The 27371-nt window shown below is 42.0% G+C and overlaps 1 protein-coding gene across 1 annotated transcript; it reads right to left on the bottom strand.

Moving 5' to 3' along the window:
- Positions 1-7016: 7016 nt before the first annotated feature.
- Positions 7017-25991, bottom strand: TXNL1 (thioredoxin like 1; the record flags this gene model as incomplete). The annotated part of the gene is made up of 8 exons (XM_082013114.1): positions 7017-7157; positions 14116-14220; positions 17055-17227; positions 18495-18564; positions 18944-19066; positions 22353-22526; positions 23613-23709; positions 25894-25991. The coding sequence occupies 8 exons, from the start codon at positions 25989-25991 to the stop codon at positions 7128-7130; spliced, it is 870 nt and encodes a 289-aa protein (XP_081869240.1). The 3' UTR covers positions 7017-7127.
- Positions 25992-27371: the final 1380 nt, after the last annotated feature.

Raw genomic sequence — 27371 nt, 5'->3', positions numbered from 1 at the left:
GCCTGACAAAAAGGTGCTGAGCGACCTCTGGGCTTCTCCCAACCCCTGCTCAATACAGAAGCGTGGTGTAATACGTATTTTTCAATCTCAGAACTGAGCGCTCATTTTGAGTACTTTGAACATTTTTTTTTTCATTTGATGCCTGCATAAACTATTTATTACTGCTTACCATAATTCACATGAAGGTTTTTTTTCAATTATATATGCAAACAGAAACTTCCTACGGAGCTCAAAATGTCACCCGCTGTCCTGTGGTACCACCCATCTCACGGCTTCTGTAATTGACCCTCTCCGATTGAAACATTTCTGCCCCAAATACAAAAGCAGGAGAACCTGGAAGCGAAGGGGTAATAGCTTTGGGTTTTGGCTTCAGCTCTGCCAAAGCCGGGGGGGTTGCTAGTTAAAATTTCATTTGAAGTTACTCATCTGGCCACAGACAGGTTCTTCCGGCGTTTGCCCTAACTCGATTTTCGATCGACGCGGGCTTGCTCTTGCCCTCTGCCGTGGGGAGGCCGGGCAGCAGGGGCGCCGGGACGGAGCAGCGAGCGCCCCTTCCCCTCCGCCCAGCCACCCGCCAGCCCGCGAGGAAGAGGTCCCCACGGCTCCCGCGACCGTACGCCCCTACCGGGCGCGACGAGCGCCCCTCGATCGCTTCAGCACTTCCCGATTTTCGTTTTTGGGGTTTTTCCGCGCTCTGCGGAAGGGCAGTAGCCGGGAAGGCCCTACGCTGCGCCCCGCCGCCCGCTCAGCCGCCTGGCTGCTGCGCCGCGCTCCGCCGGGCCGGCAGCGCCACCTGCCGGGGGTGGGCGGCAGCGCCCCGCCGGCACCGGCCGCGCCGCCCTGCGGGGGAGCAGGGCTGCGGGGCGCGGGCGGGCCGCGCCGCCGGCTCCCCCAGCAGGGAGAGCGCGAAACGCAGCCCGCGGCCCCGCAGGGAACGGCCGCACCGCTGCGCCTGCGCTGCGCGGCCTGCCGACCCTGCGGTGGCGCAAGGGGCTGGCGGGAAAGGACCGCCCAAGACCACCTAGGCCAAGGCCATGCCCGGAGCAGGGACATTGGGGTGCCAGAGCCTCGTCCGGGCCTCCCTGGGCAGCCAGTGCCAGGGCATCACCACCCTCATAGTCAAAGATTTCTGCCTTAGATTAGTCCAAATCTTCCCTCTTTTAGTTTAAAACCATTACCCCTTGTCATACCGCAACCGGCCCTGCTAAAAAGTCTGTCCCCAAACAATGGGCATTGCTGTTGTAATGAAGAATGCCAGGGCAGGCCGCAGGGCAGGCCGCAGGGCAGGCCGCAGGGCAGGCCGCAGGGCAGGCCGCAGGGCAGGCCGCAGGGCAGGCCGCAGGGCAGGCCGCAGGGCAGGCCGCAGGGCAGGCCGCAGGGCAGGCCGCAGGGCAGGCCGCAGGGCAGGCCGCAGGGCAGGCCGCAGGGCAGGCCGCAGGGCAGGCCGCAGGGCAGGCCGCAGGGCAGGCCGCAGGGCAGGCCGCAGGGCAGGCCGCAGGGCAGGCCGCAGGGCAGGCCGCAGGGCAGGCCGCAGGGCAGGCCGCAGGGCAGGCCGCAGGGCAGGCCGCAGGGCAGGCCGCAGGGCAGGCCGCAGGGCAGGCCGCAGGGCAGGCCGCAGGGCAGGCCGCAGGGCAGGCCGCAGGGCAGGCCGCAGGGCAGGCCGCAGGGCAGGCCGCAGGGCAGGCCGCAGGGCAGGCCGCAGGGCAGGCCGCAGGGCAGGCCGCAGGGCAGGCCGCAGGGCAGGCCGCAGGGCAGGCCGCAGGGCAGGCCGCAGGGCAGGCCGCAGGGCAGGCCGCAGGGCAGGCCGCAGGGCAGGCCGCAGGGCAGGCCGCAGGGCAGGCCGCAGGGCAGGCCGCAGGGCAGGCCGCAGGGCAGGCCGCAGGGCAGGCCGCAGGGCAGGCCGCAGGGCAGGCCGCAGGGCAGGCCGCAGGGCAGGCCGCAGGGCAGGCCGCAGGGCAGGCCGCAGGGCAGGCCGCAGGGCAGGCCGCAGGGCAGGCCGCAGGGCAGGCCGCAGGGCAGGCCGCAGGGCAGGCCGACACAGAGGGTATGCACGCAGGCACAAGGCTACCAGCAAAGCTGCCCTCAACTGCTGCAAAGAAGCAAGCCTGCTGTTTGCTTCTTTGTGTAGAATAATCTACCTCTTCAAACAGATTTCAAATTAAAAAAAAATTATAATTTCTTGTTCAAATAAGGTCAACCATTACAAGAAAGCTGTAGCCACTTGAACTTAGAGAAACAGTATCCACCCAGACTTAGCACGAACCAGTAAGATGCCAATCAAACCAGCCACAGGCATTAGGTAGCTCCATTCAATCAACATTTCATCAACACATAAATTAAAATGGTGTTGTGGTGCATTATCTGTGCAGCCTTGCTAGGTTCGTTTCAGGAATACCCTGCATTTCGTTAAAGAAAAATCAAGAAGTGAAAAACTTTCCAAACTCTGCCAATATTCAAGGCCAATTAAGTAGGAGTTGCTTTGACATCAGTCCCAATTGATAAAAACTACAACCAAAACAAAAATAACAGAAGTTTGAAGATATCAAAAGATAATCAAGAGGCAGGAGTACAATTAATGCCGGTCAACACAGCTTTATAAAAAAAATACGACCTTAGCACACTAACTCATCTATATACACATTTTTTAGCAAGATTCCATACTCAGAAAGGTAATTAGATATTTATTTCTTCTATCCTGCTCAGCTTTCTGATTAAAACTGGCATTCTGACACCAGTAAAACAATATATTAAGTACTTTAGAAAATAGTCCAGAAGTAGCTGGAATAGACTCGCTGCCTCCACACATGTTCACAGAGAAGCTCCCTGGAAAGAAGGTGGTAAAACCAGCCCTGCGCAGCGCTCCGACCGGGGATTCAGAGCTCAGCCTGGGACCATCCTGGATACCAGAATCCCAGATAACGGAGAGCAGTGCGAGAAGAGTACCTAAGGATAATGCACAGAGCTACCTGGACTGCTCAGTATCAGACCACTGCAGCAAAATGTTTCCTTATACAGACAACTTGGATCCAACTCTCTCCAGGCATGCTTCTGTACGTGCATTTTTGTTTAATGAAAACCTTGCATACTTTGTTTTATTTCAGGTACAAAGCATGCTGAGTCTTGAATGCAGCAGTGAGGAAGAGCAGTGGAGCAATAGTGCATCCACTGTGTTCTTTGCACAACATAAACTTCTCCTACCATTTACCACTAAAGAAGAAACCTTATTCCATTGTTCAGTGTTTTCATGTTGTGGAATTCAAGGGAACTTTACTGGAGATTTGATACCAAGACAACCATTCTGCCATTAAAAGCTACAGGGGAAGAAGAAATCACACATAACTATGTTCCAAACCACCTTTCCAACATGCTGGCATCAAACAGGGGAACACTCTCCTGAACTTTAATAAAAATACATGTTTTAAGAATTATGTACAGAACAAGTCACTTAAAGTGTCTTCCTTCATGCCATGCATTTTTGCATGCACCAAAAATTAAGAAATACCCCAGTTGAAAAGACTGTTCCAAAGTTTCATCCACAGGAAAAAACATATTTGGTAACAGAGTAATATCTTCAGTAATAAATACTCATGTTCCCTAACGCAAGTGAATTTTATACTATGCAAAGAGCTGATACTTGAGTCAGTACCTAAGTATTTTATTGGCATATCTCAAAAATATTCTGCTAAATCCAGTTACAAACTGGCTGTTAAAGAAAACCTGTAACTTTTTCAGAAGTGGCGTTTGCTGCTGGTTAAGTTATTTAAACCCTTTGGACATTGGGAGTCTTCTCTCATTGTATGTACACTAGAAGGTCACAAGTAATAAAAAGTGCTTTTTTAGGTATAGAAATCAAAATACCACATCCATAAAAGCAATGCAAGTTCTGTCAGTGTACTTCCCCCTACACATGCTTTAACTAGCCCAGGACATTTGTCTTCAAGACAAGCCAGTGTAAGACATTCATACAGAATGGGTTCTCCACCCACCAATTCCATGACCAAGCTGTTTCATCGCTCCCAGCATTGCAAAGCTGGCCTGAGAAAAAAGGAGGAGAGGAGTCTTCGCATTTCCACTTCTTTATCACCTCTGACCATACTCTTGGTTTCCTCCTCACCACGCTTTAAGAGGATGCGTCACGTCTCCTATCGCCCACAAAATGTTAAAAGCATCTTCAGCCGCAAAGATGACAGAAGTAGGAAATGTGATATTTTGAAGGAATCGGGCAGATTAAAGGTGAACCTCCTTGACCGCAAGCGCTTTTTCAGGCTTTAGCTTCTAACCATTATGACTTCTTATACTTCTTCCATTAATTCAGAAGCCAATCAGTATTTAGAGGTTAGTCTTTCAGTACCTCAAACTTATCAGAAGTAAAAACATTGAGGACTATAAACATGACAATAAACAACTTCCCTAGTGCTGTATTCACTCTCTCTAGCAGTCTTTAGATCAAGCCCAGCAGCTCTCTGGTAATATATGCTTATTAATCTCAATACGCAAGTAACATAAAGGACAAAGACGAGACAAGCCTACATCAAAGCTTCCCAGTGCACAATATCTGCTAGCAATTCAAGTCCCTGTTCTTGGTCTTTTCAGTGCATCCACCCAGGAACGTTTTAACATGGTGATACTCTCCCTAAGGGCTCGCACTGCAGACGAATTCTGTCATGCAGTCCCCATCCCGATACCCTGGCCAATATGCCCAGTCCTGGGGAACCCCGTGACTAAAGAGCCTCTTGGCATTTAAAGACACTAAGCAAACTTCACGGCCAGCTTGCCAACCCTGAAGGAAGCAAGAGAAGGTTCACAGTTAAAACTATTCTTTAAGCCACCAGTTGAACTAGGACGCTTGCTATAAAATACACGTGCACCCACAGATTTTCAGCAACCTTTCAGCGTTTCACTGAAAGTGCAACAGATCAACCTTTGCTAGAAACAAAGCAGCACGGGGTGGGCCAGCTGAAGGGGACAAGGGGACAGGGCTGCTGGCAAAGCTGGGTCAGACCTTGCTTGTGCATCAAAGCACACCAGTGATTGCTGCACACACGTGCCACTTACCTCAGCAAGATTTCTGAACACTATAGCAGCTCCTTCCACCATCCTGTCCCAAGCAGACACCAGCCTTAGGGTGTGTAAGTCGCAAACTGAGCGGGCAACTGATGTAACCTAAGGACAGTGAACATCAGTCAGCTGTAGCTTGGCCTAGCAACAAACCATCACAGTCTCTGCATTATTTGAACACAAGCGGCATTACGGTTCCCTTTTAGGACTCCCATTAAGTTACGACACAGATAACTCGTCAGTGTGACTTTTCCCGTCAAGAACAAAACTCAGAAGCCCCAGGCCAAGCAGCTGCATTGCAAGCACTCATCCTGCGAGACCCACGTGCACCCACAAACGCCACGTATGGGTAACGCTGCTTAAAAACCAGCACTGCATCGTAACTTCAGTTTTGTGATTTTTAGCTCCTTGTGCACAATTCTACCCCATTTTCCATTAAGTGAAACATGTGACAGTTACCTCTAAACATTTATTTAGATCTATGTACATCATATAATTATGGAAGATAGGCATCATGCAACCAAGGAAATCATAGAAGAATCTCAAACAATATAAATTTGACTAATCTTTTACAAAGATGAGAATCACCAGCTTATCAAATCTCTCAGGTATAAATATTATGAGGTAAGCAATACTTAAGATGAGGCACTTAAACAATAACCCAGAAAGGTAATTAGTGTACAAAGTTATAAACAGGAACAGTTATTCATATTGCCCTCAATTTAAAAAGGATTTATATTCTATATACAGCGTGTTACATGCCTTACACCCCTCACTGAAGCAAAATATTAAGTATGGAAGAAACCAAGTCATCGCATGCCATTGACTGTAAGACACGCAGAGGAGTATCTTGGAGTTTGCAGTGATACAGCAGGGGAAAAAAGTGCCTCTCAAAGAATGTTTTTCTAGACAATCCCCAGTTTTCTGTCTGGAGAAAATATCTATGCTAACAGAAAGTTAACTTGGTATTAACATACAAATCTGCCAAGCCAGAAGAGAACTACCCTACTGCGTTCAAGGAAGGAATGCCAATTAGGACAGGATTTAAGCCTTAGTGGGATTTATGGTAATTAGAAATGTAACAAATTTAACTTTACAAAGAAATTAATTATGCCAATTAAAACACTTAGCAAATTTTACTGGGAATTTATACAGTATTATACATATATGGTGCTGATCAATGCCCGATTTATTAAAATTACTTAGGGCACACTTCCAAGAAAATTTACAAAAGTAGTATAGCAATTCCAATTAAGATGCAAAATTAGCATTTGCAATAAATATTTCCTTATCAAGATCCAGACAGAGGAAAAACACCCAATAAAAGAAATAAAGGATTTATTTTCAGGTGGGGTGCACAAACATCTAAAGCTCCATAGCTGCACAGCTTGCTGGAGTCTTCCTGAGAAACAAGGTCTATATTTTCTAACAACATTAAAAAAAACCAAAACACTTGCAAAAGACTCAAGAGTTCTCAGAGCTGAACAGCTTGCATCAGCATGCTCTTTGTGACAAATCTGCAAATTAATGGAATGGTAACTTAGAATACGCTCCCTCCTCCGATGCTCTTTGAGGTGGGGAAAGAAATAGAAATTTCCAGAATAGGTGAAGTTATTCCTAAGTATCTGTGTTTTGTGGGAACTTGATCTTATAACAAAGTAGCTTGGATTTTATTTTTTGATAGCCTCTGAAGGCCATCTATGTTTTACTTATATTTGACATTTTAAACTCTCTGAACACATGCAAGCTAAAGTTACACCTTCTGTTTCTAAAGACAAGCCAGTTGAGTTTCGCAGTTTAAAATGGAACAAGGGAAGAGCCACAGTTACTAGAATAACAAAATTAAACTTAGCAAAAGTAATGAATTTTATTTACAAATACATGTATGAGGATTACAAGAGAAACACACTAGGGAAACGCCATCTCAACAAAAGCAATGATTTATTGGTAATGGCATTAAATGAAACAGATTGACAGTCTCTGGTTATCGTCAAGCAATTATCCAGGAGTTGTAGATAAAAGTGAAGATCTCTCTAATTGCGATAAGGCCTTCCAGTGTCTTTTGCGTCCTAGTGGCTTTCTCCTTTTTTGCCAACTACCTGATAAGAGGAAAAAAAACAGAAATAATGTTCAACCAAAAAAGTCCTGCCAAGTATTGTTTAAAGTAAGTCTCAAAATAAACAAGTGCAACTGAATTTTCAACTAAGTTAATGCATTTAAGCATGCATAATTGTAGCACTTGCAGAAGCCATGATTCCCTTTAAAAGTTTAAGAGGGATGCTAGACACACCAGAAACCTTATCTTTAGTACTAATACAGACAGCAAAGCATGAGTCTTGTTTTGAGAAGAGTTAGAAAACAGTAACTGCAAAAGAACAGACTATGCTTAATAACATGTTATATAAAAAGCATTCAACCTTAATACACTACATAAAATACTACAGTCGGAAGAGAACCACTGGATGCTCAACTGTAAGTTTGTTCATATCTCTTGGCATCCTTGCTATGTACCTCACTGAGAATGTTTACCCTATAATGCAGTTCAAACTTATAAAGCAATCTGGAAGTCACCTGATTTTCAGTTATTCCTTGTCAAAACATTATTCCTTACCAAGTCTCCTTCCAATCTCCAATTCTGCAAACTCCACCTGGAATCGGTCAGCTTAGTGCTTCCCTTTTCTGAAAAGATCACCACTGCCACCAGACTGGTGAGTTGATTTGCCAGCCAACAGCAAGTGCGACTCCAGCACTCTATATACTGCTATGCAGGTTTAAAGTTAGCGTAGTTCACTGCAGAAGGGTATCCAGTCCCCTTCGTTAAGATAACTGAACACAAAATCCTGAGGGCAGGAAACGATGCCATTGTAGTCACTTTTCTGAAAGGATCCACACAGAATTCTAGTGCTCTTGCAGACCCTTGAAAAAACAGCCATTTATAAGCCAAACCAAAAGAAAATAAGTCTTCAGGTCAAAGACTTCAAACTGCAGGAGGGGCCTTGGGCAAGGCACTGATTCCCAACTCATTTCTGTCTAACTAGAGAGCAGCACTTGTGGCTCTGGCAAGGTGTAGTCAGAATTCACACAGAGAGATTTGAAGATCACACTAACAGAGCATAGAATTTCCCATTACTACTCATAATAATGCTGAAAACTGTGTAAAGCCCTTCTTGCATTCTAACCAACAGACTGCTATAGCAAATGTGTTAAGTGTTAATTACCTCTGCAGTTAAATAATAATATACCACACAAGATTCATGCAGGCAAAGTGAAATAGAGAACCAGGGGCAAAAACAAGAACAAACCAAAAATCCAAAATCCAAAACACCCAGAGTCCTGAACTAGGGAAGCCTCATGGACACACTGGAAGAGTTCTTCTTGATCCTTCCCCTTTTTTCACTGCTTGTCAAACTTCAAGAGGGAGACTTTTTCCACTATCCAGCTGCTTTTGGTCAGCTGAGTTATCACCATCACAAAGTAATTGATATCTACTGACGAAAAGTACTTTTAAAAACCATTTTCACCTCCAAGGAACCCTTGACCAGGAGCATTTCACCAAGCTGTAAATTCAACCTAATGCTTAAGGTCAGGAAAATTCTAATCTGACAACATGAGGGAAGAAGAAAAAAAAATCAGAAACCCGATCACTTGCATTAAGATCCAATTAATCAAGTTTAAAAAAAAAAAATAGTTAAAATTGTCAAGAAGCAGTATTTATTCTTTGTGTGTTTCCAAAGCAAACAACTGTGTTCACACACAGATTAAGCAAAAAAAAAAAACCAAAACAAAACAAAAAAAAACCCAAAAACCCCACAGTTAAGAGATTAAAGATTAGGTGTTAGCAAGTGTGGAACATCAATGAAAAATATTGCTATACCAGTCCGAATCAGAAATTGACAACTCGCCCATGTGTATTATCTGTGAAAATCAATCACACTGATATGGACATTTTGTAATCACAGGTCAAAGAAACCCATTTTCTGACCATCCCACTCCACACATTCCCAAAAGTAAATGGGCTATTTAAACTCAAACCAAACAACTGTCATTATTATTTTCGCAGAAGTAGATACACTTTCCTTCCTTTTAAAGAAAAAACCTGCCATCTAGTGCATTCTAAGGTAGTGGTTACAGCCAGTCCCACACAAAAGATGACTGTTTTGGAGCAGGCTTTTCTTCAATCATTCGGCTTTTTCCACAAAGCATCGGTCTCGGACCTGACAGTGACAAAGACACAACCAACTCTATGGTTCGTTACCAAGAGTAGGACCAGAAACACTTTATTACTGAACCTTCTGGAGCAGAGTTGGTTTTGTTTCTTTGTTTTAAATATATAGAAAGAGGTCGAGCAAGTTAAAGTTAGTAGGATGCTGTTGGAGAACCCTAATCAGGCCCATATGTACAAACACTCACCAGCTCCTCACTGTGTCTTTCCTGAGCAGATGCCCAGTGCCACTAGAGGCACAGCAGAGAGTAGTACTTTGCAGCCCATTCTTGCTTGCCTACTACTACTGACGGGTCACAACGAAGAACACCATTAAGCTCCACTAAGATACTAAAAGTCAAGTCCTGGTAAAGCATTTCACAAGCTGCATCTCAAACAGCTTTATAAAATTCAGTATGGGCTGAAAAATTAGTTACAGAAAATAATTTGTAAAAGTACTGTATGGTATGCCTTTAAAATGTCAAGTTCAGGATAACAGTGGGACAGAAATTTGGTAAGACTGAAAGGTAAAGAAAAGTGTTTAAGGTAAGATTTGGAGTGGGGAGTGGAGGGCAAAGAGGAACTGATGAGTCAGAAAGTAGAGAAGGCTTTTCCTGATGATAGAAGGTGCAGAGAAGGTGGCTCTTGCATCAGTGCTGAGATTGTGGAAAGGGTGAAAGAGATGCTAGATGAGCAGAGGGAGCAAAGAAGGGAGTAGTGCAAGACCACTTCAATCTTATTATTACTTTTTAATTTCTTCTGCCTTTTTAGTTCTTTAGAAATGGGAAGTTAAGCTGAAAAACAAACAAACAAAATGTTACAAGAAAAAAAAGCAGCAGCATGTAGTGCAAATAAGCAGTTCTGAGTAGAAAGAAAGCCTTCATTCAAGAAGGGACAAAAAAATATCCCACAACCTGTTGATATTGATCTATGTCCCAGCCTCAACACTGAGCAGCAGTATGTTTTATTCACTAATAAAAGTGAAATAAGGAAGAACTATACTGGACATCAACAGTTGCATGCTCTTCCAAAAACAAAAGCATGTTTACAAGTTCACCACAAGATTCACAGGAACCCACATAATACTAAGCTATAGTAATATAGCTAATACTAATCAATAGTAGAAAACCCACAGAACTTGCACCTTTACTCTACAGTTTTAGCTGCCTGTCCAACAAAGTAGACCAGCTGAGCATCTCTGGGCATCAGAAGCAAATCTCAGATGCAACCTACTACAACTCAAATGCTGCCCACTGTAGTAGTTTGCATAATCATTTATGCCTTAAGCCAGACCCTGTGTGGACAAGAAACAGCAGCATGAACACTTCTGGTGTTAAGGATATTTTTTAAAACAAACAAACATGCCTTTAAATCAAGCTTTTCCAAAAGCATTTCAGAATATATTAAATACATATAAGAAGGGAATATTCATCCTAGTCCTCTGCTGTTGAGGGCCTCTTCATTTAAACAGGGCAAAGAATAGGTCTCTCCCTACTACTCTCTGTGCTTAAGTCACTACACTGTAGTCAGTTCTACGCAGAATTTTTCCTTGGTGACCTTTTCTTCCATCACTCCGAAGACTTCCCTCCTCCCCAGAGGATAAAAGTCAAGTTGTACAAGAAGCAGGACACACACAACAATATTAAAACAAGTTTGAAAGTAGCTTTTATAATTTTACTCACTCAATTCATCAATACCAACTACATGCAAGAAAATGAAAGAAATTTTTTTTTACAGTGAGACAAATCAATCACTGGAACAATCTCCACAGGGATGCGGCAGAGTCCCCATTGCTGGAGGTTTTCAAGATCCAATCGTACAGGGTGCTAAATAATCTCATCTAGGCTCCCTTTCCCACACAAGGTTGGATCAGGTGATCTCTTGATGTCCCTAACAGCCTAAGCTGTTCTGTGGTTCTATCCATGTCCAAACTAACTTGAGGCCAAAATCACTAATGAAGGACTGACTTAACTATACCTGCTTAGTACTTCCGTTCTTTTTCAGAGTAGATAAATTTCAGCTGTTTGATAGTACAGTTTTTACGTACTGGAAAAAAATGCCTCATTTATATTAAACACATGAACTGACTCTGACCAACAACAGGCAATTCTTCTTGCAACCCTGTTGGGGTCAAGCAGAGCAAATATCAGTTTTCCTCAACTGTCTGAAGGACATGAGACCTGCAGTTATGCACCTTAATAATCAACTGCTGAGCAGTGAGCTGCTATAACTAAAAGCATGCGTTCAGATCCCACCCCAAATGGGAAGCAAAATACATTAGCCTGATCCTTAGCACAAGTCACTCAAACCAACGTGTTGGTTTTGGTTTTTACTTCAAAACTGAACGTGCATACAATCAACTGAGCAGCGATGTGATCAATCGTAAAAACGTGACTGAAATCACATCCATGTCCACTTCTTAATTCAAGCCCTGCAAATAAAATATTTAACAGATTCTTACAAACACTTCTCAAACTCAAGGAAAAAAAAGGCATTCCCCCATCTTGTGGTTCATGTAGCAATACTATTTCTATCCTAATTAGAAGAGACCTATGAAGAGTAGAGGCAGACTGAGATGAGGGAGTGAGACAGATGAAAGCCGTGGAGCAGTGTGGGTAACTACTCAAGGAGATGAAAAGAATAAGGTTTCCCAGTTAACCTACAAACTTAAACATAATTAATGTCCAATGCTATATTAAGGTGTCACAACTGGCAGGATCACTGAAGAGAGGAAACACAAGTTAAAATTCCTAAGAGCACTGTAACTCTGCCAGGCTACACATCCCATTTGTTATGATGAAATATTTTAACAGCCTAATACTAAACCTACATATTCAGGAAGCAAAATAGAAAAGTTACATATAGAGTCAGTGAGTATCAGAAATGAGACAGGATTAGCCACTTCATAACCCAGTAATGCCTGCTCCTCTATTTAAGGCTGTTCTGACCACTTCCTCAGCATCCTGACGTTGCCAGCGCAATGCTAACACCATGGGACTGTTTGGTGTACATATAGTCTTGTATGTAAGTTTGTACACCCTCCCTTCCATTTAAATGTGTCAAGCCTTTGTGTCTTGTGACACACTCCTTGATGGTGCCAAGACATTCATTCACCTGCAAACTTCAAGGAAGCTAGAATTGTTAACTGGCATAGTATTTACCGTTTACCATAGTATTACCACATAGCAGCTTCCAAGCATCCACACTGTATCTAAAACACAGATCTGTAAATCTCCTCTAACTACAGTAGAGGGATGAGATGCCTGGAGACCCATGCTATTTTTAATGCCTTTATAGGCTTTGTGTGAGGGCAAGGGTGAATTAAAACATCCACTCCCCACACAAACATGGACTGGAGCTCTGATTGTTCCAGCAGTCAGTTTCAGGCTAAGGCAGTACTGTGTCCACCACACTAACACCTTGTCCATGCAACTTAAATCACTGTAGGAAACACATGTCATGGGGGCTCAACACTGGTCGCAAATCCATGTAAAATTCTACAAAGAACTGCATTGCTTTACCAAGTGCACCCCAATCAGGATTACCAATTCAAAAAAAAAGAAAACAAACCAATCACTACTTTAACAATCAGAAGGTCAGGTTTAAAAAGTGCACTTGTTAAAAATAAACTTCCTGTACTTTTGAAAGCAAAACTAATTTACAGAGTTTACAGAGAGCTGCAAGTGAGACAGACATCAAATACTGAGTCAGAGTCCCATCCCCCTCACAACAATACCAGAAAGTACTGCACATTAAAATAGTAATTGCACAACTCATTGCAGGGGGTGCAAAAAAAGCCATATAGAACAAAAAAATGTAAGCAGATTGTAGATCTATTAATGTATTTCTAGTTTTGGGACAATTGGAAGTGCTGTATTAGTAAAGTCTAAAATTGATATCCAGTTAACTTCAGCACATTAGAACAACTTTTTCAATTACTTCCAAGTAGCACTGAAAGGCAGCAAACTGTTATTAACTTATTACCTGCGAAGATATTAAGTTTTACATGTAGAAGTTAAGATCAAGTTTTGATGTTAACAATTCCAAGTATGTGACAATTTGGCGAGTGTTAGCGTTTTTAACCTTCTGAAGTTATAGGTTATTTGTGTAATAAATTCTGTGGTGCTTTCAATGTTATTGGTCACACACAGTAGTTTCTAGGCAGGTGTTACAGCAGTATTTGCCTCTTACAAAGGCTACTAAGTTTTAAAGCAGTTTATTTTAAAAAGACTTACTACATTTTGAAAAAGTTGTAAGTAGCTTTAAAGTGTAAATCCTTTCAAACCCGTTTCACATTCTCAAAAAAAAAAAAATCAAGAATCTAGAGTGCCTTATTGTCTGGGCTGTGGAGGGTGTCTAAAGTCATACTGTAACAAGTTGTTTGCTTCTTCATTTCCTCTTTAAAAAGCAGATATGTTTAATATAAACAGACACCTTGTGACCAAATATTCTCCAGGTCTCAAGCTTAATGTTGCCCAGTGAATAAAATCCTTCAAAGTAGAAGTAAAATCAATCACAAGGAGTCTGTTTTTGTACATGCAATTGCTTCTCTACTTCCTGAACTTCATCAGAAGAAAGTTTCAAAATCATTAAAAAAACATACACTATAGACAACATTGTAACTTGACACTCCCTCAAGTTTTCACATATACATTCTTATCATTTTTTAAAAAGTCGATGAACAAAAACTTGTAAGCAAGACGAAAGATCTGTAAGATAAAGCTACACATTTTCTTTTGGATGCCAAAACTACCTTAAGTTATGGAACTGTAATAACAGCCAAGTGTATTTCTCCTGTCAATACATTTTTGAGTAGGTTTAAAACATTCAAAAGTGCTTTCAGGAAGAGGACTCACTCGCTTGAAGTCATTCATATTTGTTGCTTGGACTGGAGTTCCAATAAATGTGAAGTATGTGATTCTTGTTGTCTCTTCATCGCCATGATTGGATTGGACAAACAACTAAAGAAAAAGACCCAAATACAAGAGTTAAGGTAAACTGTCCTTCCCTGAATTAATATATAAAAACGTTAAGTGCCCAAGATATTTTAACTAACTAAATTAACACTTTTTCCAATCACAAAGGCCTCTGTAACCTTTAGAGAAACTACTGTACTCTTATTTTAAATAATGATTACATAGAATGCTGTTATTTTCCTGGTAATTTGTTGTTTGGATTTTCCCAGCTTTTACCTCCTACCTGAGACCACATTCGGCAAGCAAAAACAGCATTTAAGAAGTCATAATTCACTATTCACTGGAATCTGCCTTGAAATGAAGTTAAATATCAACTTAACTATGCTTGCTGAAGCCCCCAAGACTATTCATGTGTAGTTTACTATTACAGATTGCATTATTATGTGTTTTACAGCATGAATATTAAATCTATGAAGTTATTTTAGGGTTTCAAAAAATACCAAACTTCTTTTGAAACATGAACTAAGAAATTATTGCTGGAACCACTACACTTTAAAAAACGGACAAATGAAAGAACAATTTTTTGCATGAAGTAGTATTAGTAAGGAACTTGGAGCAATGAAGTGTTTGTGGATCTTTCCACACTTCATTGTGAGCATGGAGAAAGGAGGAATGAGAAAGAGAGAGAGTAATGGCATGAGAAGCAGAGGAAAAAAAAGGCGAGGGAGGACAACAGGTAGGCAAGGGAAAGCATGCATCACACCCTTTCCACAAGCCATAGCCCATACCTATCAAGACGCCCTTTCTGCCTCCAAAATTGCCTGTGCCATAGACCACTAAATGCTGGAGGGTACGCATCACCACATGCCTGCCTTATAAATTTTTCTGTGACAACACTGGATGCTTGCAAGTGCATGACAAGCAAGACGGACCGCTGATCTAGACCAGTACAGACATTCACCCCTCCAAGCAGCTTCACTGTAGTTGGAAGACCGTGTATTTTCCTACACAAACAAGACCTATGGAAGGTGAGGGTTGAAATGCTGAAGAAAGTACTCTTCAGACAGGCGCAGAAGAGCATGTCAAGGACCAACTTTTGTCAAACAGAGGTGTACTGCAGTGTGTTCAGAGATTCTGTCTCAGTAATGATATGAAAAGTTCAACAAGTACAGAGAAAACAAATGCCACGAAGTAGCAGTAATGAAGAGAAGCACTCAATGAATAGGGAAAACCAGCATTAGAGGTGATGAATTATACGGATTAGCAACTACAGGGTATAGAATTAATAATTAAAAAAGTTAACTAACAAACCTAGCAGCGAGATAGATATGTATCTATGTATGAAGTATGAACTTGCTAATACTGACATGGAAATGCTCACTAAGCATGTCTGATTATTCATGGCAGAAAAACAGGACAATTTGTGTATATGACAACTTTGCCTCCTCCAATTCATTAAGAACCAAATGGAAGATTTTTATTCACAGGGCTATGTAAGCAAGCAGAGCTTCATCACCTGCGCTGAAAAGCTAGGTGGAAGACAAGATGATTAGCTGTCTTGGTTTTAGGTCTTAAATACAGAATTCAGGTTTAGCCTGGAAACTAGAGGAGTGCTACTGCAGCACTCACATGCAAAGAGTGCAAACAAGCAGAACATCTATTTGATCACCTTATCACTTGCTTAGTGTTTGCACATCATCCTGTCTAAAGCTGACACAGGATTTTATTAAAGAACAAATACGTAACTTGTACTTGTCAGCACAGCTTTGTAGAATATAAGCCTACATGACCTACCTCCATTTCATTTGGGGAAGGATAAAGTTGGTCACAAAGGGTAACTCCATAAAAATAACAGGTGTGAAAAGGAGTTACTTAGGTTTGTCTCCCATTACATTTAAAATAATTGCTAGTAAACTGCTAGGCATGAAAGCAGCTGACTGATCTGAAATGCAGTCCAACAACAGTGGTTTACAAGTTTCAGAAACTTTTTTACAGAAGAAAAAGTACGATGGAAAGATTAATGGTGGATCAGTGTTTTGGAGTTACCTGTAACTCATAATAAGCTGAGTGGCTTCTGTGGCCAGCCTACTAAAATATAATTTAATTCAATCCACTGTAAGTCCATACATTGGCAAATGCATAACTCCGGCCACAAAAAGCATTTCCATAGAAAGAATTCAGGGGTCATATTGGAAAAACAGTTCAATGCAATACTGCAGGAAACAAGGCTAGCATAGCACAGGATGATGTCAAGCATAAAGCAATTCCAGCATCAATTTAGTCATTGCACATATTGCACTAGAACCTGTATTTTTAAAATGGAAGAGGAGAAACTGCACCTGCGTTTAAGAGTCAAAAACCCTATGTGAAATCTGCAGAAAGTCTCTTACAGCAAGAGAATTAGAGAGTTCATTAAAAGACAAAGGTGCTGCTTTGATTACAGCACTTAAGAACCCTCTCAGAGGGCAGGTACTGAGTTTAAAGATATGGCAAGTGCTTCACTTGATACTCAGAAAACTGTCATTTCTGCAATCAGGTTACTGAGAAAAAGGATTCCTTGTCTCCTCAACTCTTCAAATGAAGACAAGATGCCTTTTAAGAAGGTGTATTAGTAAAAATGCAAGTTGTGTTAAAACAGCATGCTAACTCATGAAGAGGTGAAAGCAAACCTTATGTCTCATACTAGGTCAGAAGAGACGCTGCATGCACATGGCCTTGTGTCACCTTCAATTCCTGAAACGCTTTTAGCACAAACATACAGTATGCAATTGGCAGACAGAAACTAGGAACATTTGCAATGAAAACAACAAACATGCACAGCTTTAAAAGCAAATTAAGTTTTCAGCCTGCACAGACATCGGAACAGCAGCTTTACTTACAGTTACACTGTTAACATTCTGAAATTTTACATAGCGAAGCTGGACAATACCATCTTCCTTAATATCATCTGGTGTCAGCTCCAGGGCTTGAGTTGGTTCACTTCTTTCTGCTTCTTCAAAATCCATAGATCGAGGAAGGTTGATAAAGATTTTTATGTACTTTGGACCTTGCCCTGTGTTAAAATATAGAAGTGGTCTTCTGTTGTTTAAGTATATTTTCAAAATGCTGCTTGAGAAGCCCTCGCTTATCAGTGTCTAGATGCCACTCAAGGAAGACATGAGCAGAAGTTCTAGTATCTTATCTGCCAATCTTACATCACCACCCTGGATACTGAAGGACGTCCAAAGCTGCACTACTCATGTATGTGTCAGAGACAGAATTCTACAGAAAAAAATCCAATACAAAATCTAAAAATAATAGTAGCTTTGTTGTCATATAACACCTGAACACTATGTAATTTTATAATGTAAACTCAGTTACCATAGAAACTAAGCCATGCCTTTCAGTAGCTCTTACATTAATTCTTGAATTAAATGTAGGTTTTTATGTCTTGGTTTAGCCCACCTACGGGCTAAACACTAGCAATTGCTTTGTCCCCCGAGAGCCCCCTCTCAGCCGAGAACGGGGAATTGGGGAAAAAGAGGAAACTTGTGGGTTGAAATAGAAACAGATTTAATCTAACAATAAAGCGAATATCAATACTAAAGCAATATAAGGTACCCAGAGTTATACTCAGCCCAGACAGTGGTGGTGAGCTGGGCGCTCCCAGCAGCGAACGCCGGCTGGCAAACCCTGCGAGCGGCACAGCTCCCGTGCGGGGAGAGCCGGCCTCGGGAGCAGAGCAGCGGGCGAGACCCTCCAGGGATGGAGGCCATGGAGAGAGAGCCGCTCCCGGCAGACTCCCCAGCTGCTGGCAAGCACGACATTTATGGTATGGGACACTTGTGTTGGCCAGCCCAGCTCAGCCGCCTTGGCCTCACTTCCTCCCAGCTTCAGCACCTGGCTTTCTGGAGACTGCGGGAGGCCTTGATCCCTTCAGAAACCCACGTACCACGGTTGGCCACGAACTAACCCAGAGTGTCTTATCAGCCTTGTTCTCACAGTAACAGGTGCTGCGGTCTTCCTAGAAATGCAGCTTTCCTGAACAGGAACTGATTTCATGATTCTATCCCAGCAAAATCAGGACATCTCTTTGCAGCATATCAAACTGTAGCAAATACTTACATTTGTGTCATACCAAATATCCATGCATCAGGTCAGTGAAAAAATTAATGAGATAATTTGTTATGCAATCAATTTACAACAAATTTACTAAAGCTACTGTGGAATTCTCAGAAGGTAAAAGGTTCCAGGGACAACAGTGTCATTTTTAGAAAAAACAGCTAAACATGGGCAAAGCTTTAGTTTCAAAGATATGATTAAGCAGACACTTCACTCACCGTTATCTGGCCCCTGAATTTTCATAGAATAAAGCTTGACAGGTTGACTAAAAGCTACAGTAATAAGCAGCTGTGGAGAAAAAAGTTGCTGTTAAATAATGTTTTCTTCTTTCTTCTAAACAAACATAGCACAATAATTAACTGAAAGTAAGTCTGAGCTTTGAAATAAGTTTAAGCACTCACCTTCAATATATTCCACACATGCGCTAGTCTATCACTTCAGAATATCACTAAATGCTACTAAATGCTTGGAATTTTTTTCCATACATAAAGGGATGTGAAACTGGAATGCTACAATGTCCTTTGTATACCAGTATTACTTACATCCTACTACCATCTCCCATTCTTTCTTACGCTACCATAACAATATAAAGCAGACAAATTCCAAGAAAAATGCTTGCAGACCAGACCACCATTGAAAGTATCTCACTTAAAAATATCTACTGTACCTGCTCATCACAGTCTGATTCCAAGTAGGTAGAGTCTTTACGTAAACAATTATCAAATCCATGTTCATCACTCTCATTAAGACATTCACAGCCGGCTTTATTGATAAATGGCATTAAATCCATCTGGAAGTAAAAGCAAGAGTACTGCTGAGTGCGTGCGTAAGTGCACCATGAACTCATCTGGGATTAGTAAGCGTTGGAGTGAATGAAATTCTCCATTCAACAGATTAGAATAACAAGACACACAGAAAACCTCAGGGGCTTATATCAAAAGACATTATGAACAAAAACTATGAATACTATAGTACTCTGATGTATCCAGTTCATAACTGAACAACATTTTTGCCCCTCTATTCAAAATCCCCACCCCTGCAATACATGCCTGCCATTCTGAGAATAAGAAATTGGGTACAGGGAGAATTTTCAGATACAGTTTTGATAAACAAGACTACAAAGTCCTAAATCACCCCACAACATAGACAAACTGACATTAGACTGGAGCTATGATCAACTTAACAGAAAAGAAAAAACAAAACAGAAACAGGCCTCCCCAAAAATATACAAATTAAAAGACCACCACTATAGTTCTTACCAGGCCTTACATGCAAAGCTAGTCTTACTTTATGTCTTTTTCAGCACTGTATACAAATTAACTTTATGAAACCTCTTCTTACTCCTTTCTCTATACGCTTCGGTAAAAACACAGAACAGAAGACAGAAGCTACAAAACTCACCATGAACCAGTTTGTTTTATTGCTCAGCTCTTTTGTAAAGGGTCCAGCTAAAAGCTTTAACATACATGCATTCTCAGATCAAAGCAGGCCACTAACTATGCTCCAAGCTTCAACTAGTTAAAAGGTGGTATTATTGCAGAGGCAGAATAATCTGTATGAATTTCCAGATAACCAGAATTTTTTGCCTGCAACTAAAGTAAACTAAGTCCAACTGAAGCACAGTAAGCCAGACTAAAAATCAAGTATTTCATATCTTAAGGCCTAAAGATAGAGTATCAACATCTCACATGGTACAAGTGGTACAAACTCAGGATCAGTGTACAGGCATAGAACAGTCCAGACATAAAAAACTAAAGGAACTTTTAGGATGACAGCCAAAACCAACCTTCTTAAAGGCATATATTAGGTCACAAAGAATAATATGCCACTCTTGGGGAAAAAAAGCACACACTAGCTTGAAAATTACTGCGTACAACAACTCAGGCTAGATCTTCACTGTACAAACAGAATCCAAACACAGGCTGCTGCGAGAATACAACTCATTTCCTGTATGCTGCTTCCTTTAGCTCTTGCAACTATGTTTTTCTGAGCAAAAAATACTTATCCCCCTCCCAGTATCCAAATGAAGGCTTCGCTTGCAACCCACATGCTCAGTAGATACAAGGTAAGGAGAAGGAACACACAGCTGTGCAAGAGAAGAAGGATACTTTCCTGGAGCCAAAGGCAGTCCAGTTTGGGTCAAGCATATCCTAAAACAGGCCTTCAGCCTACCACTTACAGGTCAAATAGAATTCCTGCTTGGCTCATACAGCCCTGAACATACTCAGGGCTTGATTTGTAGGGGTAAGACACCACCTCCTGCAAGATTAACTTTTAATAGAAGATGGTGTGTTCATCTCAAAACCCATCTAACTAAGCAGACCTGAACTTGCCACTTCAATGATTTTCAGTGTGTTTAGAGCTCCAAAGCTAACAAGCCAAACCTTTGTCTTGACGTTCCCATAGTTCCACAGAGGATTTCACAATAATTATAAGTGGAAGCATTCACACACAAAGCGAAGTGCAACGCATACCGTACAACAGTTAGCAAGTAGCTAACAGCTAGAAATTCAATTGACCTGTGCTCTTGCAGTTTATTTAAATGAGAAATATTCAGCTGGATTTGCACCCTGCTTATGTTTGCCTGATAGGATACAGCTAGCTATGAATTTACTTAACCTCCAGAAAACCTGGTTTTGCATTTAACAATATAATTTTGGGTTCTATAGATACTCATCACAGCTAAGTCTAACATGTAAGATTTGCTGATGCAAAGTACTGTGCACACTATAGCAACTAGCTAAGCACTGAACTGTGACATACGACTTAGGTGAAATGTAATACACTGTGTTTATACTTTTGGGAGAACAGCAGACAATCTCATTTAAGGAGTAATATTACACCAAGGACTGCTTGGAGAATACCACTCTAGGAAGGTGTTTTGTCACATTAGAGTTCTCATTTACATGTGTTTGTTAGTACAGCTGTCAGACAGGCTTATGATTTGCAACACACCATTGCTTTGAGGTAACATGAAAACATACAGAACATGGTGAAAATAATTTCCTGAGAGCACCAGTATTTCTAAACAGATTGCTCTCTTCCTGAAACTTTGGCCAAAACTCCAAGTATCCCTACAAAGTTTTGATTTACCTAGAAGACATGGGCAAATCATGTAATGAGAAAAAAAATCTGTTCATGAATACCACTTTTTAATCAAAGAAAATGTTACAGTCAAATTTTAGTTATGAGAGATTTTGATGCAAGGTTTAAAAGCCATTCAGTATTCCTGTGATATATTATTTACTTTATAAATTTTTATATCCTTGTCATTCTTCTACAGGCAAGAAGAAATCCAAAAAGAACACTCTGTAGTACCATCCACTTTCAAACATTAGCGATTAGGCAAAAAACCCCACCATATCATGAGAGATGATTTATCTAACAATACTGCCTCAAAGGCATCCTATTTTCAGGGTAAGCTGCTACAGAGGAAGATGGAGCTGAATTGTTATGAAGGTTAATTCATTTGGCAACAGAATCTCTCGGTCTTTTTTTTGTTTGGTTACCCCTGCCAAGAGAGATGAAATAAAGAGGATTAAAGAAAGGGTAGGGAACAAGAAAGAAAAAGGAAAACCCCAAATGAACCTACCACCACATAAACAACATCAAGGATTTCTTAAGGAACAACTAGAGCAACTTTTCAACATTTTTGACAACCATGTTGAGCAACGTATTTTCCCATGGACATTTTTACACTTTTTAAAAAAAAAAGTTTTAGGAAGACAGTTCAAATGTCTGAGAAGAAAGCAGAATAAGCAGCTGCAGCAAAAAGTTCATCATAAAATATTAAATTCATTATTTTAATGAACCAAGGGCTATGTGTGGAGATTTTTCTTAAACATTTTACAATTCTATAACTACACTTACTAAATACGTACATGTTAATTTTTTAATTTTGTCTGAAAAAGGAAGCCCAGACAAGTGATCTTATCAAAGCCATGGGGAACTTGCAGTTTTGCCTGAAGTAGCATTATTTGACTTAAGAGTATGTTTAGAAAGCAACAGATTTTTTTTTTAAACATTCAAGTTACACAAACATTACAAAAAATTATCTTAAGAGAAGACATGCATACATATCCTTTTGGGATATCTGTATCTTCACTGTTTCCAGGATCATTCTCCAGGTGCTGTTTAATTTTTTCTTCTAAACCCACAGCATCTGCTCCTTGATACTGGTCGATTCGCACTTTGTTTCGGAAAAACAGAAATGTTGGTGTTGCTGATATATTATTGGTAGCAGCTGTTCCCTAGAATGCATAAATTAGTTACAAGTGTTACCTAACACAATATTATCAATGCTTCACCTAGATATGAATGCACACACCAGATATTAATCAAGCTCCATCACCTCAAATAGCACAAAAAATATTTGTTACTTTTTTTTTAAATTGTTGTGCGAGTTAAAACTATTTAATTAATTTAAATTCTTCAGATCTTCCTAAACTCTTATAGACTTGGGCATTCTTTGGATGGACTTCACATTGTCAGCAGATTTGTTAGTACACCATAAAAATCACTTGCTCTCAGAAGCAGAGGATGGCTTAATTTAACACTTTTATTTTACAAGCTTTCTTTACACCTGCATTCCTTCCCCCTCCCAAGCCACATTGATGTACACCCCAGAACTGCAGCACAATGCTGTAGAAGGTGAATTCCATTTGACTTCTACCTGTATTCATACCTGTTAAGCACTCATAGTAGTTTTTCCAAAACTTTCCATAATTTAGTGTCATTTGCAAACATTGTTACCACTTCTATATTCATCCCTCTCCATTATAATTTGTAGTAATTCAAGATGCTTCCTTTCAACATACCATTGTTAATTTTTGTTAACGACCCTTAAGTCGATCAATAGCTCATCTGCAACACTGTTGTCTGTTAAAAACAGTTGAGTAGTACTTGAGAGGAATCTAGTCCCACTAATCATATCAGTTTATTGCATTTTTCATTTTGCTCAATAATTATGTCAATATTTGTTTGGAAAGACTTACTCTTTTTAATTCATACTGGTAGTATCTTCTACATTTAACGGTATTATCTAAATAGTACAAGCAGCAGGAACTGTTAAACCATCTGTACGCTGCTTAAAGGAAGGACACCACAGGGGTAACTGCAAGAATACTTTTCTAAATAAAAGTGCTGTTTGTTCACATCTTGGTGCATATCCTAATTTTGGAGAACTTCACAATATGGCTATCTGTCATTCACCAAACATCAATAGCCACAGGATACTACTCTTAGTATACCATCTGAACAGTTTTTGTTCAAGTTTCCCATTCACTACATTACCTGCTCTTCCTCTTACAACTGAAAATATGTTTTTGAATACCAACCTGGCATTGATGCACATCTACTTCCAAAAAAGTTGCCTGGGGATATTTGTTACTCAGAGCATTGAAAGCTGGCGCTATCCTTAAACAAGGGCCACATCTGTGAAAACAAAATGTAGTTTAAGTTAACTTAATCTTTTTTTGAAAAAAGTCTGCCCCAAATAGAATTTGCACATTCATGTTCTTACTGATATCCTTGGTAAACGTAAAAATAACCTTCCTACCTGGTTGACAGATGACAAGCAATCCTGGTGATACAATTAAGAATGACATTTAGAAACAAATCATGAGGTGTTAATTCCCACTTCCTCAGACAGTTTCAGTGTCACATGATTAGCTTCACCTATTAATACTAACTTCATATTTTTCCATCTAACGGGTTTAGCTCCAGCATCTTTTACCATAAGCCAAAGTCCTGCTAACTAAAGTGACACAAGTGAAGGCAGAGTTACCTGCTTTTCCTGAAATAGCAAAAAAATACAGAAAACTAGTACTAGTGCTTCACGTTATCGCCTGTGAAAAAAACAGTATCCACAGTAAAATCTCCACATATGACCTGAAATATTTAACGGTAATAATGTATTGAACCTTTAGCAGGACTTCTTTCTAAGTTAAATCTCACCTACTACAACTGTAACCAGTTACTAACATACTTATCTGACCCTGGTAGAGCAGACCTGACTTCTGCTGACATAACTATCACCATTGCTGAAAATACATATTTGTTAATTACTGTACCTTTGCTGGCATATATGAAGTGTACAGACACAACTACTCCCGCAAAGAAATATTCTCACAACTCAGCTTGCTGTGAAAGGAGCTCTTAAAAAAGCAAAACAGCAAAAAAACCCAGTAGAAACTCCCTCCAACAGCATATAACTGTAGAACGGCACAGACAAGCTCTGCTCCACCTTTCCTATTCTATCCTGACAGCGAGGGTATGGATCCATAGCAGCGTAGCAAGGATATTTATATGCTAAGACATCAAGCCATTAAACTAACTGGAACCTAATATATTGGGTCATCTGTAACCAAAACTTTTTCCTGGGCACACAAGTATGCAGTATTAATGAGCTCACCAACACCTCTACAGTTATGGGTGAAGGTGACTTACCTAAAAAAATAAACCCAGCCCCATAACTAAGCAGCAAGCAGTCAGGCATCATATGTGTGTATATTAATGCTTTTTTCAATACCCATTTGGATACACAGCTAGAGATTCTTGCAGCCTCTTCTTCCCAAATATAACATCTTTCACCAGCTCTTTCACAAGATTAGATCTGAACTCTTTTGAACTCCAAACAGCCATTGGAAACAGAATGGTTCAACTGCACATTTAAATAAGGGGTGGAAAGATGAAGAAAAAGAGTATAAGCAATACAAGCTAGGACTTTGACAATAATGAGGTGCGCTCTGAAGTCCAGGACCCCCAACACTATCACTACTCTCCCTAATGCTGCAGATTACTCTGAATAACTGCATTTCCGATATTTTCTTTGGTCACCAATTCACCCAGATTGCACCACGGTTGTACCTGAAGTCCCTGCTTAGTAGGGGAAAAAAAACCATCTGCTTGCCCTGGGCAAAAAGGATGAGGATCCGGCTAGGTTTTATTAAGGTGGAAAACGTTTTTAACAGAAACCAAGCAAGCAGCAGTTGCCTGTACCCTCTGTGAACAGTGGCTTCCCAGCCTGCAACCCGGTTTTATATTAGCATATTGCCCCATGTCCTCAGAGCGCTTGCAGAATGACAGGTTCAGAGGGCAGGGGAAGTCGGCTCAGCTGCAAAAAAGGTAAATTTAACACCAGAAATAGGAAACACCGTTACAATGCTGTGACTATACTGATATGCTACAGATAGGGAGCATCACTTGTGCTAAAAAACAATTGATTCACAACTCTTACCCGCAGCAGCCGGCTAGTGACCAAAATGATGCAGCATTTTACCAACTAACTGCACTTCTCAAGTTCCAAACCTTGCCTCAAAAATTAATAAAAACACCAACTCCCTCCCCAGGTTCCCAGCGGTTCTCTCGATCCCGAAGAGCCTTCTCAGCCTCAAAGCGGGACGGGAGCGGCAAGATCACTGACGGGGCGACGCAGAGACGCCTCCCAGTGGGCCAGGCCCAGCTCCCGCTCTCCGCCGCCTCAGCGGGAACGAGGCCGCGGCGGGAGGCCTGGAGCCAGGCGCGGCGCGGGGAGTCGGCCGCTGCCCCGGGATGCTCCCCGCGCCGCCCCTGCCCACCGTGAAGGGATCGGGGAGCCCGTACCCCGCCCTCGCTCACCCCCGCATGGTGAACTTCACGACGGCCAGGCGGGAACCGGCAGCACTGAGCTCGGGCTGGAACTCGGTGTCGTTCGCGATCACCTTCACGCCCACCATCCTCACCGGGCGGCGGCGGAGCCCCGCACTAAGAGGCGGCGGTGGTGGTGGTGGTGACGGCGACAGCGGCGGCAATACCGGCCTGCTATCTGCAGCGTCACGGCGGGAAGGGGACGCCCGGCATGCACCGCTCGGCTCAGGGCGCAAGCGCGCCCGCCACGCCGCTCCCAGCCCAGGCCCACCGGGCGGACATGTTGAGGGCGGGGCGCTACCTCTCACGAGCGCTGTGCCCGGTAGCCGCCATTTTGAGAGAGGGCAACGAGAGAAGGGGCGGGGGGGGAGCCACCACCATGCTGTCAGCCATTTTAGTTAGGGGCAGGCGCGGCGAATTGTGGGAGGCGTGGTTTTGCCATCTTGGTTTGGGGCGGTAAACGGCTGAGGAGAAGGAAGAAGAGTGGCTGTAGCCTGGCCGCGGGTCCTGCCTGCAGGAGGTCTCAGTACCACGGCGGGGTGCAGTTACGGAGCTTGCTGAGCTGGCAAGGAACTAGACGCCACTGCCTCCTCAAAAACAGGGAGGACAGCCTGTGCGTGGCCTTCCTGCTCTGGGACCCATGCCAATGTTTTGGCCAAGACTGGTTCCAGCGATGTGGAATTAAAAATAAGCCGTGTTTTATCCTGCAAGTCTTCTGTTAACAAGAGCTGAAACAGAAGAAAGTAGGTCCTACTACTCAGCTCTGATTTTTGAGGATGAGCGGAGCAGCACTCTGAGCAATGCTAGCTGCTGAAGCTGCCTTTGAGACTATTAGTACAAGATGTACAATATGAGCAAAGGAACTCACTTGGTTGTCAAAACACCCCATCCCACCTCCTTGACAGATGTTTCCTGCTGTGTCTGAAGCTCACCAATGTGTGTGGCATACTATAACAACAGAACTACAGAACTGCTGCAGCTGGAAGGCAACCTGAGAGGCTGCTTGTGCCCTGGCAGCTGCAGGTGTGCCCAGGCAGCTCTAAGCATCACCAAGGATGGAGACATCTCTGGGAAACCTGTCCCAGTCTTTGACTACCCTCAAGGTAAAGAAGTTCCCCTTCAGTAAAGATGGCATCCCTGAGCCTTCTCATGAATGTCTACATTGGTGACACAGATAAAACAGTCTAGTTAATGTTTAAAGTAACAAAATGAAAATGGTTAACACTTTTATTAGCACCTTATTTTAAGAAAACTTAATGCTTTCTGTAACTCAAAAAACATCCTTGAAGCCTTTTATAGCAGCTATCTTAAAACAATCTCTCTAAACAAGAGAGTAAGAAAAAATACCTACTGCTGTTGTGATACAATACTGCATGACTTTGACCAACATTGGCTACAGGAATTTATTATTATAGGACAACTGGAGAATCTCGATTCTCCCAGCTGAAAGTAATTCATATGCTAAATAG

The sequence above is a fragment of the Phaethon aethereus genome, assembly GCF_964289735.1.
Source record: "Phaethon aethereus genome assembly, chromosome: Z".
Lineage (NCBI taxonomy): Eukaryota > Metazoa > Chordata > Aves > Phaethontiformes > Phaethontidae > Phaethon > Phaethon aethereus.
Note: the sequence above shows the minus strand (reverse complement) of the source record. Positions and strands in the feature narration are given on the sequence as shown.